At 35.9% G+C, this 17,900-nt stretch overlaps 2 protein-coding genes across 3 annotated transcripts; one reads left to right on the top strand and one right to left on the bottom strand.

Moving 5' to 3' along the window:
* Positions 1 to 148: 148 nt before the first annotated feature.
* On the bottom strand, positions 149 to 11,274 carry LOC132152913 (protein mono-ADP-ribosyltransferase PARP14-like). Its single transcript, XM_059561895.1, has 17 exons — positions 11,097 to 11,274; positions 10,761 to 10,861; positions 10,646 to 10,679; positions 8,043 to 8,276; positions 7,685 to 7,912; positions 5,333 to 7,602; positions 4,857 to 5,090; positions 4,548 to 4,769; positions 4,338 to 4,416; positions 4,015 to 4,161; positions 3,798 to 3,860; positions 3,476 to 3,652; positions 2,524 to 2,730; positions 1,676 to 2,341; positions 1,386 to 1,528; positions 831 to 1,005; positions 149 to 718 (listed from the first exon to the last, which is right to left on the bottom strand). Exons 1-17 carry the CDS (start codon positions 11,272 to 11,274, stop codon positions 438 to 440), a joined length of 5,439 nt encoding a protein of 1,812 aa, XP_059417878.1. The 3' UTR covers positions 149 to 437.
* On the top strand, positions 11,202 to 17,709 carry LOC132152910 (protein mono-ADP-ribosyltransferase PARP9-like). Of its 2 annotated transcripts, XM_059561890.1 has the most exons (9): positions 11,292 to 11,508; positions 12,614 to 13,531; positions 13,775 to 13,999; positions 14,089 to 14,304; positions 14,470 to 14,539; positions 14,698 to 15,243; positions 15,377 to 15,501; positions 16,581 to 16,737; positions 16,825 to 17,709. In XM_059561890.1, exons 2-9 carry the CDS (start codon positions 12,641 to 12,643, stop codon positions 17,109 to 17,111), a joined length of 2,517 nt encoding a protein of 838 aa, XP_059417873.1. In that variant the 5' UTR covers positions 11,292 to 11,508; positions 12,614 to 12,640; the 3' UTR covers positions 17,112 to 17,709. The 2 variants fall into 2 exon arrangements, with proteins under 2 accessions (XP_059417874.1, XP_059417873.1); XM_059561891.1 differs by lacking the exon at positions 12,614 to 13,531 and having other exon boundaries at positions 11,202 to 11,508.
* Positions 17,710 to 17,900: the final 191 nt, after the last annotated feature.

The raw sequence follows: 17,900 nt of genomic DNA, 5'->3' as shown, positions 1-17,900 counted from the left end.
GGACAAATGAGAAATGTAACTGATTTATTTTGATATTTCTAACTAAGATGTGAAATAGCAAACATACTTGTTGAGTGAGCCTTAACTTCACTTTTTTGAATGCCAAAAGTATCAGTTTTATGTTGTGTAAGAATTTAAAATAAAAGAATTTGAAGTTTTGAAGATATTTATTTGAATAGCAGTTTGTTCACATTGCCTGAAGAATGTGGTGTTTGTGCATATCTAGTGAAAACATCACCAGGATTAACAATTTTGTAAACAATAGAAACAGCAGAAAATTATTTCATTATAAGGCACGTGGAGTTTTCGTAATTGAAGCCCTTTCAAAATGTAATGATTCAATAAGTAGTTATGGGTACTATAGTAAACATTCTTGATTTTTATCTAATGCGATCGAATCCTTGTTCTCACGGTTTAAAATGATTGATCTTCAGAAACTAAGTGAAAGTGATTAAATATTCAGGATACGCATTATCATCTCTGAATACTACAAAAATGGTCGGTGTAGTAGGGTTGTCCACAACCGTGTCGTATGGGTCACAGTTGGCATTTTTGGCTGGTGGCACAATCATTGTTGAATTTCCTGGAGTATAATCACCCGTAAGGACTCTGCAGAGGTACATGTGTTTATGTCCCTGAGCATTAGGCACTGAGTATGTGTTAGATGAAGAGTAGCTTGCATTGAGTGCAAAGTAAGTGCCTTTTCCATATACTGTAGCTGTAACAAGAAACATTAAGAAATCAACAACACATAAATATAACACTACAAATCAAATATAATGATGGAATGTTAAGTTTAAATGTTAAAGTGATTGTAGAAAATGCTTTACCATTTTTTCCTGCATAGCTGCGATTAAAGCCACTCTTTTCGATGTGATTGATAGTCAGCTCACTAGTTCCATGAAAGAGTCTTTTCTCATTATTTTGATGGCCGTTCTTTTTTTCCATGACTCTTTTGTTATTCTGGTAGTTCCTCCACATGCCAGGATTCTGGATTCGTTCAATCTACAAAAAAATTATTAAAAATTAACAATCCCATAATGGATAGGAGAGAAAGGCATTTTAATTAGTAATGTTCAGTCCTGTATGCTAATGCTAATCCAGAATTTGAGATTACGCAATTCAACTCCATTTTTTTTAATAGAAGTTTCTTATGCTCAGCAAGCCTGCATTTATTTGGTCAAAAATATAGACAAAAAATTTAGTTTAATATTGTGAAATTATATTGCAATTTAAAATACTTTAAAATATAACTTATTCTTGTAATGTAAAGCCGGATTTTCGTCAGTCAGTACTGTAGTCTTCAGTATCACATGATCCTTTCATAAAATCATTCTTATATGCTGATTTATTTACAATACCATACAATAAAATGAAACGCATACCTTCAAGACATTGTTTTTAGGACAAGATGCTTGGAAGAGCCCAGTTACTTCTTTATATTCTGGGCTGGTTGGTTGCAAATTAAACTTTTTGCACAACTCATTATGCGCCATTGCATCCCAGTGCTGTGGAATATCTTCAGTAGCTAATGGAGAAAAACATCTAGTTATTTAATATGATGGTCAAATCTACAACATTAATTCTAGTGAAGTATAATAATTTATTCATTTTAATTAATTTTTATATATTTGTTTAGTTTTTCTTATAGATAAATGATACTACATTTACATACCTTTCAGTTTGTCAATGCGTCTGACTTTCATCTGGTTTCCACCAGTGGTGCACACTGCGGGACCCTCAGGCAGTGTGACTCGGTAAGTTTGGCCTTGGAAGGAAATTCTGATGTCTACAGCTTGTCTACCAAGAGCCTTTTCCAACTCAAAATTTGTACGCTGATCAAAATTCTTATATTGCCCACCTTGTTCATACTGCCAATCAACAAGCTCATTTGTATATTCAATTTCTTTTTGTAGTGTTTCTTCCTCTTTGGCTGCTTTGAGCATGTCTTGGATTTCATGAATGACTTTTAGAACATCTCGGCTGAGACCTTGTATTATAAGTGTGGCCTTTCCTGGGGTTTCTTCTGAACCTTTATTCGCTTTGTATTCCAGCCTTATAGTCACATCTATAGTGCTTTGCAGGTCCTGGATTCTCTGTTGGTCTTTCTCTGATAAGGTAAGTATCGCTGTGTCTGTGATGGACTCGAACACTTGTTCCTGATTGATCATGTCCTCTAAGAAACGCTTTGTTTTGTCCACATCTGCTTGTGACGGTCCACAGATAGAAAAAAATACTGGATCTACTTGCACACCTTCAATGACAAAGTCTTTGCCACCATGTTGTTTTATTTCTTTCTCCCATGATCCAGTGAAGAAGGATTTAACATTAGCAGCATATGCTGTGTAACGCATAAAATTGGAATAGAGAAATATATTCAGTCAATTTTATATCTTTGTTGTAAATGACCTCATGAGAATGCATTCCTGAACTATTCTGTTTTATTATTGAATGCTAATGGACGAATGAAAGACTATACTTCTATAAATTTGGTATAGAACATTAGGTGGAATGATATCATACCTTTGATTTTTGACCAGGTACTCTGCTCTTGTTTGGCAGGTCCAGTTTCTTGATTCTGCATGCTTTTGTGGAATTCAGGGAGCATCTGGGCCTGGAACACAACCAGTCTGATCAGCTTGAGAGTGGACTGAGGAGTTTTTCTTATCATGTCCAGGATACCATCCAACATGGAGTCTGCAACTTGACCCGGAGACAACCCTCCTTGTCCTAGGAAAAAGAAAGTCACATGACTAAAATCCATGTTCATGTTTATAATAAAAGTTTTCCATTGAAAATATAAACATAATGTTTAAATTAGGCCAAAATGAATGTACAGTAAATTAATTAATACAAAAACGAATATAATGTACAGTACATTATAATAACCATTTATTTATTTATAATGCTAATCCACAATTTGAGATTATGGTTTTTTTTTTACTGACCTGAATAAAATATTTCACATAAAAGACGATTACATGTAGTCCACAAGAGAAAATAATAGTTGACTTTATAAAACTGACCCCATTCAAAAGATTACATACACTTGATTCTTAATACCGTGTTGTTACCTGGATCAACATTTCTCCCTTTTTTCTTTTTGTGATAGTTGTTCAATAGTCCCTTGTTTGTCCTGAAAAGTTAAACTGCCTACTGTTCTACAGAAAAATCCATCAGCTCCAACAAATTCTTCGGTTTTCCAGCATGTTTGTGTATTTGAACCCTTCCCAACAATGACTGTTTGATTTTGAGATTAATGTTTTCACACTGAGGACAACTGAGGGACTCATATGCAACTATTACAGAAGGTTCAAATGCTCACTGATGCCCCAGAAGGAAAAACAAATGAACAGAAAAACAAACATAACTACAAATTGCATTCATATGTAAGGACTGTCTTTTTAACATTGAGATTGACAACACTATCCTGTTTTTTTCTTTATTTTTTTTGTCATGTTGAGTTTGTTCTCACCTGTACCAATAGCTGGGAATGCAATGGAGGTTAACTTTTCCTTGGCACACATTTCCAGTGCCTTTTTAATCTGTTTTTGGATCACAGCAGCATTGTTTTGTGCTGAAATGTGGATGATCTTTTTACACTGTAAATTTCCTGCTTGAGTCATTATGAGTCCACTGTTAGTCTGGGTCCCTGGCAACACACATAAACTAGAATTATAAGATGTGCTAAAGTTTTAAGAGCATGTGAAAAGATTATTAAATGATTTAATTAATTTTTAATTATTATTTCATTATTATTAAATATTTTAGTCTAGGAAAGAAAGCATGATTCTCACCGAGTTGCTGGCATTCAGCTTCTACGTTTGGACCAGCCTTATCCAAAATGGCCTTTGAGACACCTTAACCATTTGAGACAAAAGTAGTTTATTTTCTCTGTTTCAACTCAAATATTATAATTATCTTATAAAATGAAGCATCAAGCAATTCTAGGCAAAGTCATGAGTAATAAAAAGCATTAACAGTCTTCTACTAATTCAGAATTAGTAACTTTACCTGCTTTAAGTGTAAACTCTTTATTGCTGGAATTCACAATGACATCAGTTTTCTCTAAAGTAATATCACCATTCAGGACCTGAAGTGTTACTCCTCTCACAGTAGTCTCATGAATCCCAGATTTTGTTATGACCTTTGAGAAGGGGCCTGCAATTTCATTGTAAAACACAACATAACATTAAGGAAATGTATCATAATCAAGGGAAATCGACTGAATTCATTCATCCACTACATTGACAGTGAGATCAGTTAGTTATAAGTGATTGCACAAACGGTTGGATAAGAAAAAGTGTTTGTGTTGGAAAAGAAAAAGTTTTGGGCACCTGTGCTCTGTGGCTGTGTGGGGTTACTTGCTGAGGCAGACTGGCCCGAAAACCTTTTGCTAAACTCATCTGTGAATACCTGTTGTGGGTGACGTACAGTATTAATGAAGAGAAAATAACTCATTAATATTGTACTAAATTTCAAAAATCTGCAGATGTGGAATTGCACATGGATCTAAAAAGACTGATATGACATCATACATCTTATACCTGAATGGTTTGTGTGTCTTTGGGGTGAAGAACAACTACCACTTCCTTCACATGCTTTGAACTTCTTTTACTGCTAAACTTGAGGGCTGAGTCCAGCATAGTGCAGACCACCAGTGGCTTTGGAAATCCCAAGTTTCCTGTGCCAATGGCAGAAAATAAAATGGAGCCCTGCTGACGTTGCTCTGCCAGATTTAAACACTTATCCATGATATCCTCCAGCACCTGCTCAAAGAGAATTAAAACATTTCTATAAAACAGATTTTTTTTTTTAACTATACGAATCACCAAAAATCAACCAATGCGTATTACCTTCTGATCATTTCCTTGCCCCTGATTCCAGTGTGGTACAACAGCATGGAACACCAGTTTGTTCTTCAGGTTTGCACCTGCTGTTTCAAAGACATCTCCAATATTCGCAGAGCCTGTGACTTGCTGATTGAGCAGAACCTGAAGCTGAGGACCAGCTGCTTTGAGAAGGGCATTTGAAATAGCTCCCACGCTGAGATTAAGGTCACTGCTGAGAGTATTCACAACTATGTCCATCTATACAAAAAAGCAGATAATTACAGATGGATGGTCAGCTTAAATCACATTCCAACATTCTACTTTAAAATGAATTCAAAATGAAAAAGGCGGAGGGACCTTTGAAACTTTTGGAGAAAAACAAATATAAATAAAACCCTCTCAAGTACATCTCTAGACATTTTGGCATTTCAAATAGAAAATGAGCTTCAGCAAAAAAGTAAGAAACCAAATAAAATTACGTATATTAACACTGAACTCACTGTTGTGTCCTCAATGTTTCCTTTCATAAGGGTGATGGTTAAACCTTCTTTTGTCTGAAAACTTTGTGATGCTCCTTGAAAGAGTGTGGCAGTCTGGTGTTGGCTTGGAGAAGAGCTTGCCTGCTTTTGGTTTTGCAGCTGGCAGCTTGAACTGCTTCCAGATGCCACGCTGTGTGTAAGTGCACTGACCCCATAAACCTTCTTCACTGCTGCTTCTAAAGCTTGAACTGTTTTATCATTATTGTCAACTAGGTGAATCTTCTTCAGTGTATTGTCCCATTCAACAAAATCACAGAACTCTTTTATAGCTTTCACAATGGTTTCTGCACAAAAGTCCAGTGGGAAACCAAATGCACCAGAGCTAATGGCTGGGATTGCCAAAGACTGGAAGCTTTCTTGATCTGCCAAATTCAGACTCTTTTTCACAATTTTTTTCAGGAGCTTTTCTGACTCCTGAGGTCTGGAAGAGTTATAATGTGGTCCTATTGCTAAAATGACATGCTTACACCGTAGCTGCCCTCCAGCATCGAGGAGAACAGCATCACCTATTGTCAGCTTCCGTCTTTTGACAATCTGGTCACAGTCAATCTTAAATTTAGGACCAGCAGCATCTGAGAGGGCCTTTAATAAACCTCCATCCAGTAGTAGGTTATCTTTGCATCCACAGACCACTGCATCCACTTGAAACAAGCACATGTCAGCTTTATGTACTGTAATATCCATTCCTTCATGTGTTTTATAATGATACACAGGTTTTATTATCAGTGATTGAACTGTGCCATGTGGATGGTCATACTTATCTAATAACTCAACCAAACAATTCATATTTGTCTTGGCACATGTAACACACATTAACTCTTTCTCTTTGAAAAACTTCTTTGCACCTGGTTTAACTATTTTCATGGTGCAATGATTCACAGATCTTAGCAAGTCCTCAAACAGAAGCACACATTTAGAGACATGAAGCCTTGAGCCACTGATCACAATTTCTTCACCTTTGAAGTCCACGTTCACATTACCTTTCACCTCTCCAAACCAATCATGCTTTTTATGATCCTTTATGAATGTGACAACAGTCTTGTGAGACTTCAGAGTTTTCTCAAAGTGAGAGTTTTCTTGAACAAAGTTATATAACACTTTTTCAACATCGTTAATGGAATCCACAAAGCCAGAAATCACCACCTGGTTTACAGTTGTCTGTACTGTGACATCTGTGACAGTGTTTTTTATGTGAGAGACTAGGTCATGCCAGTCGGATCTTCCTAGAACACTGGGATCTTCTACACTGAAGCTCAGATGACCCAGATCTGTCTGCATTTGCTTCTCACCAACACTCAAGGCATTGTCTGTTTTCCCAACAAGCGAAACCCTCTTTCCATCAGCTTCTAATGCCACATTGATTCCTTTGTTAAAAAACAAATTGTTGGTCATTTCCTCTACATCCTTGGTGAGCAGAAAATCTAAAACAGACTGGTGGAGCTCAATTGGTTTATGGATCAAATTAAGAACAGTCTGCAGTATATTATTCTTTGTTTCCAGCACCTCATGTTTTAGACCATAGAAAGTTAACTTTTGGCTGTGCACATGGTATGTGATGTTCAATTCTGGAAATTTGTCACAAATTTCCTGCTCCAAACCATCAGGGAGAACAAGATTGTGAATGGATGGAGTCATACTAATTTCACCCGTCTCACTGCCCTTCTCCCTTTGGATTCTTTGGGTGATTCTCTCAACGGTTTCTGTCAGAATTCCCTCAATCCTGTTCATATCTTCTTTCAGGCCGGCTACAGTTATTGTTCCTTCATCCACATAGGGAACCAGTGTGACAGCCTCTCCCACTATTGCATTTTGGATTTCGTGTTGTATCTCTGTCCACGCATCCTTCTGAATGCAGAACTCAGTGGATTTAAACTTAGACATCAATGATGAAAACAGAGAGAGGGCATTTTCTCTCCATGTCTGAAGGAGTTTTCTTGTCTTCAAACCGTTGTTAAGTAGGGATGGAGAAGGACTGACCTTCACTGCTGAGGTCTGAAAATCCATCTCACAAAAATGACTGGACATATCTTGCGTGACTATATCCAGAGATTTCCTGTTTTCCTTTAAGTGATGCCATACAGTTATATCAATCTTCTCAATAAATGCCTCTGGAAGTCTCAGGGTGGGTCTGTCTTTTCCATATAGAGCTGTTTGTAGAGTTTCATAGTATGGAAGTACTTTGAAAGGCTGTTTTTTAAGCTGATGTTGCTCTTTGAGGACTTTTTGCACATCTGAAAAAGCACACATTGATCAGTTTATGCACTTGTCAAAATTAAAATAAAATAATAAATCAAATATAACTACTACATGTACCTTCAGGATTTTTAAAAGTTATTATTGCTGACTGATCTGTTTCAAATGTTACCCCGTCATCATCTACTTCTGCAAATTTGTCAAAATACAGCATGATTAAGTCAGAGTTTGAGTTTGGAGGTAGGCCTTCAGCTTTCACCTTTGAAGTAATTTCAAGCAATCTGACTTCCATGTTTTTCTTCTTAAAAATTCCATTGCTTGGAGAGGATACAAAGAAATGTTCTGCATCTATGGAATGAAATATAAGTAACAGGAAATAAGAGCATGGTGATCACCACTAAGACTTTAGTATAAGGTTAGTATTTTGGATTTACATCTGAAGAGTACATTGTGTTGTGAGATACAACCCATGACTTACACTTGCTTTTGGAAAATGCCACCACAGCACAGTTACTTTCTGGTATTATTTCAATGCTGAAGTCATCTGACTCAGCAGAAGACCCTTTCAGCACATTTTCCACCAGCATTGTCAGAAACTCTCGACCACTCTTTTGGATGTTTTCAATTACAGCTGATTTAGGCGTTGTATCTTCTTCTGTTTCCTCAAGTGACTCAACCTTTTCATCTTTTTTGTCTTTGTTCTGTGGTTCACCTGAATGTAAAAACAATATTCACTTTGAAATATTTTAACTACGCTGATACAAATATATGTAGCATTACTTCAATTTGAATTAATTTCAGTATTATAATTTAACACTTAACATGTATTAAGCTTGGGTATCATGTTTGTGCTAGGTTATCATGTAAATGACCATAATAAAACCAAAGGTATACTTTAGTTTTGATGTAAAAAGAACACACATTTGATGGAGTGTGTGGATGCACAGCATTTAACATATGCAGTAGGATATTTAATATTTGTCAAGTGTCTATTGTGTTAATTAAGTGCTATTTCTATCCAGATGTTATGACCGATAAAAAAATGTCTTTGTGTTTGTTTAAAGTTTGTTTAAGTTGTGGGTATCTTTTGACCCAGTCACACAAGTGCTGATCAATGCAGGTGCCTATTTTCATTTCGCCTCCTCCATTTCTGTTTAAAATCTGAAATAATGGTCTTGGTCGGTGTTATTGCATTGTGGACAAAATAATTAAGTGCAAGAAAATATTCAAGGCATTTGCGAGGTGAGTGTGTGGTAGCGATGTAAAGATGTTCTTTTTCAAAGTATACATATCATTTACAAAGTATGTATACATATCTTCAAATCATTTTATTACACCTAGCATACTTGATTCTGATCATGCCATTGTAATGAAGGCCAGCTGGTAAGAGCTGTGTGAGTAAACGGCACTCTAATGTTCTTAAAGGAAAACTCCACTATTTTTGAAAATAGGGTCATTTTCAAACTCCCCTAGAGTTAAAGAGTTGAGTTTTACCATTTTTTAATCCATTCAGCCGATCTCTGGGTCTGGCGGTAGCACTTTTAGCTTAGCTTAGCATAGATCATTGAATCTGATTAGACCTTAAGCATCTTGCTCAGAAATGAGACCGAAATTGACTGGCCCGAAAACCTGTTGCTAAACTCATCTGTGAATACCTGTTGTGGGTGACGTACAGTACTAATGAAGAGAAAATAACTCATTATTATTGTACTAAATGTCAATAATCTGCAGATGTGGAATGATGATATTTTTCCTATTTAAAACTTGACTCCTCTGTAGTTACATTGTGTATTAAGGCCAATGGAAAATGAAAAGTAGAGATTTTTTAGGCTGTTTTTAGCGAAACCTCCAGCGTCTCCTTGCTCCTCGACCCTGTGTAATGTGACAGAACAGGCTACCAAAAACAAAAGTAAACGGTGCCTTTTCTCCCTGTTTTTTTTTTCCTGTTGTTTTTTCTGCTGGCCATTCCCAAGTCAGGCCCGCCATCTGCGGCTCAACCATGCCCGCTGCCATCTGCGGCTCAACAAAGCTCCCTGCCCGCTAATGTGGCAAGCCCAATGAACGTTAATGTGGCAAGTCCAACGAACACTAATGCGGCAAGTCCAACGAACACTAATGCGGCAAGCCTGCCAGCCCCAAAGCTTTGAGAGGTTTGGGGGTTTCTGTGTCTGTCCTGAAGAACCTCATATCACGCCGAGGACTTTCATACAAACGCAGCTGGAACAATCTTCTTTCAACTACAACATTGGTGTCACACAAGAAAGATGGCAGAGTGTGGATGAGTTTTTAGCTTGATGTCAAAACCTAAAAAAAAAAATATGTAGCCACAGAATAGATGTTTATCCACCTTTTCTTGTCATAAAAATGAGCATGCCCATTTATAAATCCTATGGGTCTGGCTTCCGCTCTCATCTGCATCCACTCCGTCCAGCTATTTTCAGCTGAACAAACAGTTCGCTTTGCTGCTTGATATCAAAAGTTGTTGTGCCTTATCATATATTTTTTAAATGTATTATCTTAATTATGAGCACATTGGTTTGTAGTGCAATCAGTTTTACCATTTACTGCACTTTGTTATTCTCCTCGTTATTTACCTATAGCGGCTAATGAACTGGAATTCTCTCCCATAGGCTTACTTCCGCATTGACGGAAAAAGGTGAATAGCAAATAAGACATTTATGCCATTTTGATAATCCCATATAAACATAACATTCTACCAATCTACTTTTTACATTTCTTTGAAGTGAGCAAAACATCTGAAAATTACTAAATTAAATATAAGTGAATCAACTGAGGGCCAATGACTTGGGACCAAAAAGATCTGCACTTTGTTTGTTGGTTTGGATTTTCAGGATGACAACAACCAGTTTTCATTGTAATGTCATAATCTAGAAAAAGATAGGTCGTCTGATTTTAGTGGGGATTTGTGATTGGCTTTGGCCATGGCATATTTAATCAATTTACAATTGTCCAGGTTCAGTTAACTTTTAATGATGGTGAACAACTATTAGGTTAACTAACGGGGCTAGGTGTGGCGTAACAAAGTATCCAGCAGAGAGCAGTAGAAGCCGGATGACTTACCCGCTGTGATAATGCTGGCCGAAGAGGTTGATTCCTAATGAAACAAAGTTGAGTTTTTACTCCAAGTTTAAATATGAGCCATCCACGTTACTCTGTTGTTATTTTGCATACTCACCTGAGGAACAGCCTCTGATGGCGGAAGATTCACGGTGATTTTCAGTGTTTTTTGACCAATCTTTAGCTCATGCGTTTGTTTTTTTAGAACCCGCTGTCTCACTGTTAAATACACAAGAACTACATGAGTGAAAAAAACGTATTAGGCTAATTTTCATTTGCACCTTTTATGCAAACAAATTTGAACAGTTTCCTTTCTTTGGCTCCTCCCACCGTAAATCATAACATGTTTAAACTAGCTATAGTTAATAAACTTCTAATATTATGCATCTTTATTTTCACGCTTTAGGCTATACATGATGTAGCCTAGTATAAGGTTAGAAGTTAAGGCATTTACCTTCCTTTGATTTGAATCGAACAGTTGCTGTCTGTCCTCCAGCGTACTCCACCTCACAGTCGCCTCCGTCGGATTTCTTACTTTGGAAATAGATTATAAGTTTGTTTTTTAGTTTGGGAGTGTGGGGGTCCCACTTGCCCTCCACATAGAGAGCGAATGGGAACTCATCAGTAGCCATGTCCGCCTGTCCTGTGACTGAGGTGTTTCTTGAGCTCAGTGTAAAGACTTAACTTTCACTTTTAATTTCTCTGTAAATGGTCATGCATTAGGCGGGGTTTTTGCACAACATAAAAACAGTTTCAGCTTCAAGCAGAGATCCGTTTATATAGCTTAAGTTTCTTCTTTTCGAAACTTTAAAACCATCTCTGTTTTGGTAAAACTAAGGACGTATTGGAGAATAGAAAATAAAAAGGTGAGTGAACCGATTCTCGTAATTATTTAGTAGCTATAATGTGCATAAATGCATTAATGTCGCAGAACTGTTTTGCTTTCGATTTCAAATTTAACAAACTTTTTAATGTGATTTTCGGCAGTCATCGACGTGCCTGTCTTAGCAGAAGTTTGTTAAATCCAATGTAAGATTTGTTTGTAATTTAAAAAAACAAGGCTAGCCTACCAGGCTACATTTTACTGTGGAACTTTAGTTCTTAGCGATCAGGATTTCCTGTGTCGTATGTTATTCAATGAAGACGTTATTCAACATTACAAACACGATCTTTAACGCTTCCTTGAATAAAATGCTTTACACCAATGCAAACTTAAACTATATGATAGGTTAGTTTTACTTGCTTTGTTTTTAGTGTGTTGTTAATCAATTTTTGGGGGATGGGGAATTGTCCAGTTTTGTTACGGTAAAATGGATAAACCTGTTTGACATCTTTCTTCAGATCTTTCTTCTGCCTCAGTCACCATTTACTTTCACTGAATCTTTTATTTATTTATGTTAATGTTGACTGGAGAATTTTAGGTTACACTTAACAATATATCATTTGTTTACATTAGTTATTTATTAATGTTTGTTAATGTTACCATTTAGCAGACATGTTTTTACATTTATTTTTTATGCAGAGACTTACAAGCAATTCACTTTAAGGAGGCAAGCTTATTAGAATACTTTTCTTAGTATTAGAACAAAACAAAGTCAAGAACCTTTACAAAATAATTCAAATTACCAAAATGAATAAAAGCCACTAGGCCATTAAAAGGAATTTCAAAAAAATTATTTTAGGATATTGAAACATTTTTCTTAGTGTCATGTCCTTGAACTCTCCATTAGTAAGATGTTATTCCAATACAGCTATTAGGGATTTGATAATCATTACACAATTTTCAGTAGGACTATAAAAAATAAATACAAACTAATCATTTAACCTGTTAGCATCTTATTTTTTTTTTAGTATGCTTTAGTATTAAGAAATTACAATAGAAATCCGGTATAGATTCCAATATGATGTTTTGACTAATGGATCTGTGGTCAAATATTTTTGTATAATGATCAATACTTTACTTCCACAAAGGTCTGTGTCCTGAGGAAGCAACGAGTCATGGGTAACAAAGAACAGGATTTCATGTCACTGCTTACAGGACAGGCAGCCATTCTAGGAAAGTGTAAAACTGCCTTTTGCCATGCTGTTAAAGAGAAATTTAATTGCACAGCTATTTTTCACAATGTGGAAGAGGCTGGTTCCTTTGGTAGAAACACAAGTGGTGACTGGAGTGCTGAGATGAGGTACTCCAAAAAGCTGTCCAGCAGAGTTGAAGTATCAGTCTGGAAAGATGATCTTACACGTCATAAAGTGGAGGCTGTTGTCAATGCAGCTAATGAGAAGCTAAGTCATGGTGGAGGTCTTGCACAAGCCCTGAGTGAGTGTGGGGGACCAATGATCCAGAAATGGAGTGATGATATTATACAGCAATTTGGAAGAGTAAAAACAGGTGAAGCTGTACTCACTCCTGCTGGAAAACTCCCATGTAGACATATTATACATGCTGTGGGTCCTAAATTGTCTCAAAATCCAACCCACAAACAGGTTGCTCAAGCTACACCCTTGTTAAAAAATACTGTCATTAGTATCCTACAAATAGTTGTAAGTCAAAACATTACCTCTGTTGCGATTCCTGCTCTAAGTTCTGGCCTTTTCAATTTTCCGAGAAATTGCTGTGCAGACATTATTGTTGATACTATAAAACAGTTCCATGAAAAGGGAAGGTTTCAAGGCAAGAATGTAGAAATCCATCTGGTCAATAATGATGAACCCACAGTCCAAGAAATGGAGAGAGCCACTAGGATGATTTTATATCCAACCAGCACCTCTGCTTCATACAGTGGGGCTGTGAAAGGCCAAAACCAGACCATGACTTCCTCTTCATGCAGCAGTTTGCAGTTTAGGAACATAACACTGTGCCTTAAAAAAGGGTCTATTGAAGACGAAAAGGTAAGAATGAAAGATGTCTAGTACTCATAGAAAAAAAGAAGAGTGATCAATTACAAAGCTCTGAAGTTCAATCAGATTTATAAGATCACAATGGTTTTGTATAATTTTGAGTAAGTTCTAAAAATGTTTGTTTGATATAAACCATGGAATTGTAGGAACAAATGAAAATTGGAAAAATGGTGGGAAAAAACTGTTTTACATTGATTTTTCATCTGTTTCTTTTCACTCTGCTTCAATCACCAGGTTGACGTTATTGTAAATACCATAGCATCAAACTGTGATTTGACCCAGGGGTTGATTTCACAAGCAATTCTGAAAAAAGCTGGCAGCAAGATTCAAGATGAGATTAACAGTAAAAACACTATCCTAAACATGACAAGAGTCTATGTGACAAAAGGATATAATCTGGATTGCTCAGCGGTTTTTCATACTGTATGCAAGTATCGGTCTGAGTCTAAGGCTGAACAGGTAGATAGATATTTATCAGTAATTCAACACACAATCTGGTCTGTCCCAACTGTCTCTCCAACAGTATGTCTTTTTGTTGTTGTCTGTAGACTCTTTACAGTGTGGTATGGGATTGTCTGAAGAAAGCTGCTTCAGATTACAAGTCCATATCTTTCCCAGCTATTGGTACTGGTAATCTGGGCTTTAAGAAATGGGAGGTTGCCAAAATTATGACCGAGGCTGTGGAAGAATTTGCAAAACAGAACACAAAGAAGAAACTAGATGTAAATTTTGTTGTGTTTACAAAGGACAATGAAATGATGGAGGTGATGTATGCTAATTATATACTCTGCTTTTAAGTGTTTGAGCCTTAATTTAGTATTTTTATATTCATTGTGTTTTATTCTCATCCACTGCATAAATATTTTATGAAGCACAGTTTTTAAAATTAATAATGCACAAAAGCAATTTGATTTCACTGTAATATTTAGGCTTTCGGAAAAGAGATGAAAAAGAGGAAAGGAGAGGCAATGTCCCCAGAAGTACGCAATGACATGACAAGTAAGAAAAATATATAATGAAGTATATATGAAATATTAATATTTACTAAAAATGTTCCTGCTTTCATAGTTTTACACTTTTGTCTGGATTGCAATAATATATAGATACTCATGAAAACTACTGAGATAAATGTTTTTACCACACTCAAATGTTTTCAGGCTTTGGTTCTGCAGCCAAAGAAACAATGGCAAATGAAATGCCCACTGTTGAGTTAATCTCCGGGAACTCCAGCGAAGCTCTGATAGAAGCAAAATCATGGGCATTTGAAATGCTAGGCCCATCAGATAACATGGTAATAAAGAATAACCATGTCATATATCTTGACCAAAGAGACCATAAAAACCTCCTCTCACTCCAAACAAAGTTTCATGTTCACATCAAGGAGTTCTTCAGGAATGGTAATGGTGGAATAACCATCACTGGAAACCCTTCAGATGTCAGTTGTGCAGCAATTGAGGTGGAGTCCATGCTTTGTAAGGCCCAGGAGGAATTCGCCCAAGCTGAAGAACGTGACATTCTGTATTCTGTGGTTCGCTGGAGCTGTAAAGATGTTCCTTGGATACAAACACCTGAATTCAGCGCAGTTTTGGAGAAAGCTTATCTAGCACGGATGGAAAACTATGTGTTCAATAACCACAAAGTCAACTTGATATCCATGATTTTGGTTGATGACTATGGTATAAGCAGCAATGTGGAAAGGACATGTATGTACAAATACTAAAAACTATAAATAAATTGTAGTCTAATAAGATTAATAGGTTTCTTAGTGCTGATGTTAAGTTCATGTATCGTAACATTTGGATGACCTGATGTAATCTTTTCTCATTTACAACATAGGCCTGTTGGCTCCTGTCAAGTCCTTTAACAATTCATTTTATTCAAGAGAACCTGTGATCAGGAATAATTTTGTTGAAAAAGATACAAGGAATGCAATCGGTGCTTGTGGGCTCTGTATTAGAAAGGTAAGCTGCGATCACAGTCACAATATATATGTGTGTGCACATAATTTTTTCAGCCTGGTTCTCATAAGAGAACCTGGAGATTTGGTTTGGTCTTCACACTGCATATAGCGTGACCCATTAAATGCAACTATAAAAAAATGAATGAATAATAGTTATAATATTATTAGTTTTAAAAAATAAATAAATAATAGTAAATAAACTAAATAATAGTGTGATAATATTATTAAAAATAAAAAGCAGTCCTAGAATTAAATACAAATTATTTATATATAATAATACAAAAATTATTTATTTTATAGTAAATAAACTTAAAAATGAAATGCTAATATTTACTACTACTTTGTTTGCCTCTTTAAGAAGAATCGCTTTATGTATTCCCCAATTTTAAGTCGCTTTGGAAAAAAGCGATTAAAGAGCATGTGGATGAATGTCACAGTTTTGTATTGTGCTTTGAAACGGTAGGCATAGCCTAGATTTATGCTTTCAGGTTGAAAATAAAACTTATATAGTACAGTTTGTGATCTAAAATGGTAATTGTGCATTAACAGCTGTCAACCATGTCGGTATGCAAATGCGCTGTCAGAACATATTTATATTAATTTAATTCAATTCAATTCCAAGTTTATTTGTATAGCGCTTTTTTACAATAAAAATCGTTACAAAGCAACTTTACAGAAAATTAAGTTTCTACAATATTTAGTTGAAGCTTATAAGTGGTGACTGTCAGTTTGTGCATGTATGACAGGATTTTTCTGAAATTACGCATTTTTTTATTTTATTTAGGTCACGCATGCTGACCTGCGGACCACTTATGTGCACCCCTATATATATATAGATATATATATATAGATATTTATTATTATTATTTTTTTTTTTCTTAGAGTACGTCAGTGTAGGCTTTCTTCATGTTTCTATAGAGCAGTAAGTTAAACAAACGTAATGTAGTCCATGTAATTTTTATTTGCTTTTTGTCTTCATCTCTGTTCAACTATAACATAAAAGGCAGCAATGAGGAAGTTTAGCATGATGCTGTGATACTAAAAATATGTTAAGGCATGTGGTTGCACTGGTCGTTACAGGTGGAGAAGCTAGAGAACACTCCGCTACAGCAGCTGTTCAAAATGAACATGCAGAGAGTGAAAGACAACCCGAAGCGCCTCTACCAGCGTGTGTCAGCTCAGTTCTGTGATCTCATCTGCAGAGTAGGCTTTCAGAAAGAGTTTGCCCCTCCTGAAGGTAACACAAATGTGAAGTCATTAAGAATAATTAGGTTTTTGTGTTCTTTTCTGAAGACATTTCTTATTCTTTATCCTTGATTTCTAGAGCAAAAGTATGGCTGTGGAATATACTTCAGCAGTACAGTGGATGGAGCCCTGAAGCTGTGGAAGGAGCAGGAACATGAGCAGTTCATCTATATCATTCAGGCCCAGGTCCTCACTGGGACACATACGATTGGTTCTCCACAAATGATTTTGCCCCCTCCCTTAAGTGCAGACCCTTTGGATCGTTTTGATAGCTTGTCTGACATGGGACAGACACATATAATCTTCAGCAGTCAACAAGCTCTACCTGAATACCTGATCATATGTGCCAGATCAACCAATGTGTAGTTACACAAAGCAATATGAAATAACATAGCACACTGGAATCAATCAAGCCACATTTTTGATTGGAATTTAGATTTTAAAAACATCAGCTTCTAAAACAAAGTTATCACACAAATAAAACTGAACTACACAAATAAGGAATAAAGGTCTTTGTAATAATTAGTCTAAATCACATTACTGGATGAGTGATGATAATAGATGCCAGTGTTGTTTTTTTTTTTTTTTTTATGTGCTAAACCTTTATCTAACTTGCTTTGAACTGCTTCTTTCTAATCCTGGCAGGTCTTACCTGAATTACTCTACTGTTGCTTGTTACTTTTAACATAGTTACTTGAAATTTAGTTTTTAATATAAAAACATTTAAAACCATTGGGGTTAGATTAAAATAGCACTTGTTTTCTTGTAATAAGTTCATAGTTATTAGCGGATTACAACAGAACGCACATGAGGGTTTTCTGTTAGGTTTTTGTTTAAACTGATTCCTTATCTAATGCCATACAAATTAACTGTTTATTTTATCAGTAATGAAGGCCTTCCTATGTATGTGATGTGATTTTAATTACAATGTTTTGACTCAAATAAATGCCAAAATTCAACAAAAGTTTCTGTCATGATGAAATTTATCTGTCCAATATTGTGAGCTGTATAAACTGCTTTTCATAGACTATAAAATATTTATTACAGAAATATAACAAGGCATATTTAACATTGTTGCTCTACATAAAATAAGATAAAAAAACATCAGGGTCAAATTAAGATTTTAACAGCACATATACTGAGATTGCAATACTG

The sequence above is a fragment of the Carassius carassius genome, chromosome 11 (assembly GCF_963082965.1).
Source record: "Carassius carassius chromosome 11, fCarCar2.1, whole genome shotgun sequence".
In the NCBI taxonomy this organism is placed as follows: Eukaryota; Metazoa; Chordata; class Actinopteri; order Cypriniformes; family Cyprinidae; genus Carassius; species Carassius carassius.
Note: the sequence above shows the minus strand (reverse complement) of the source record. Positions and strands in the feature narration are given on the sequence as shown.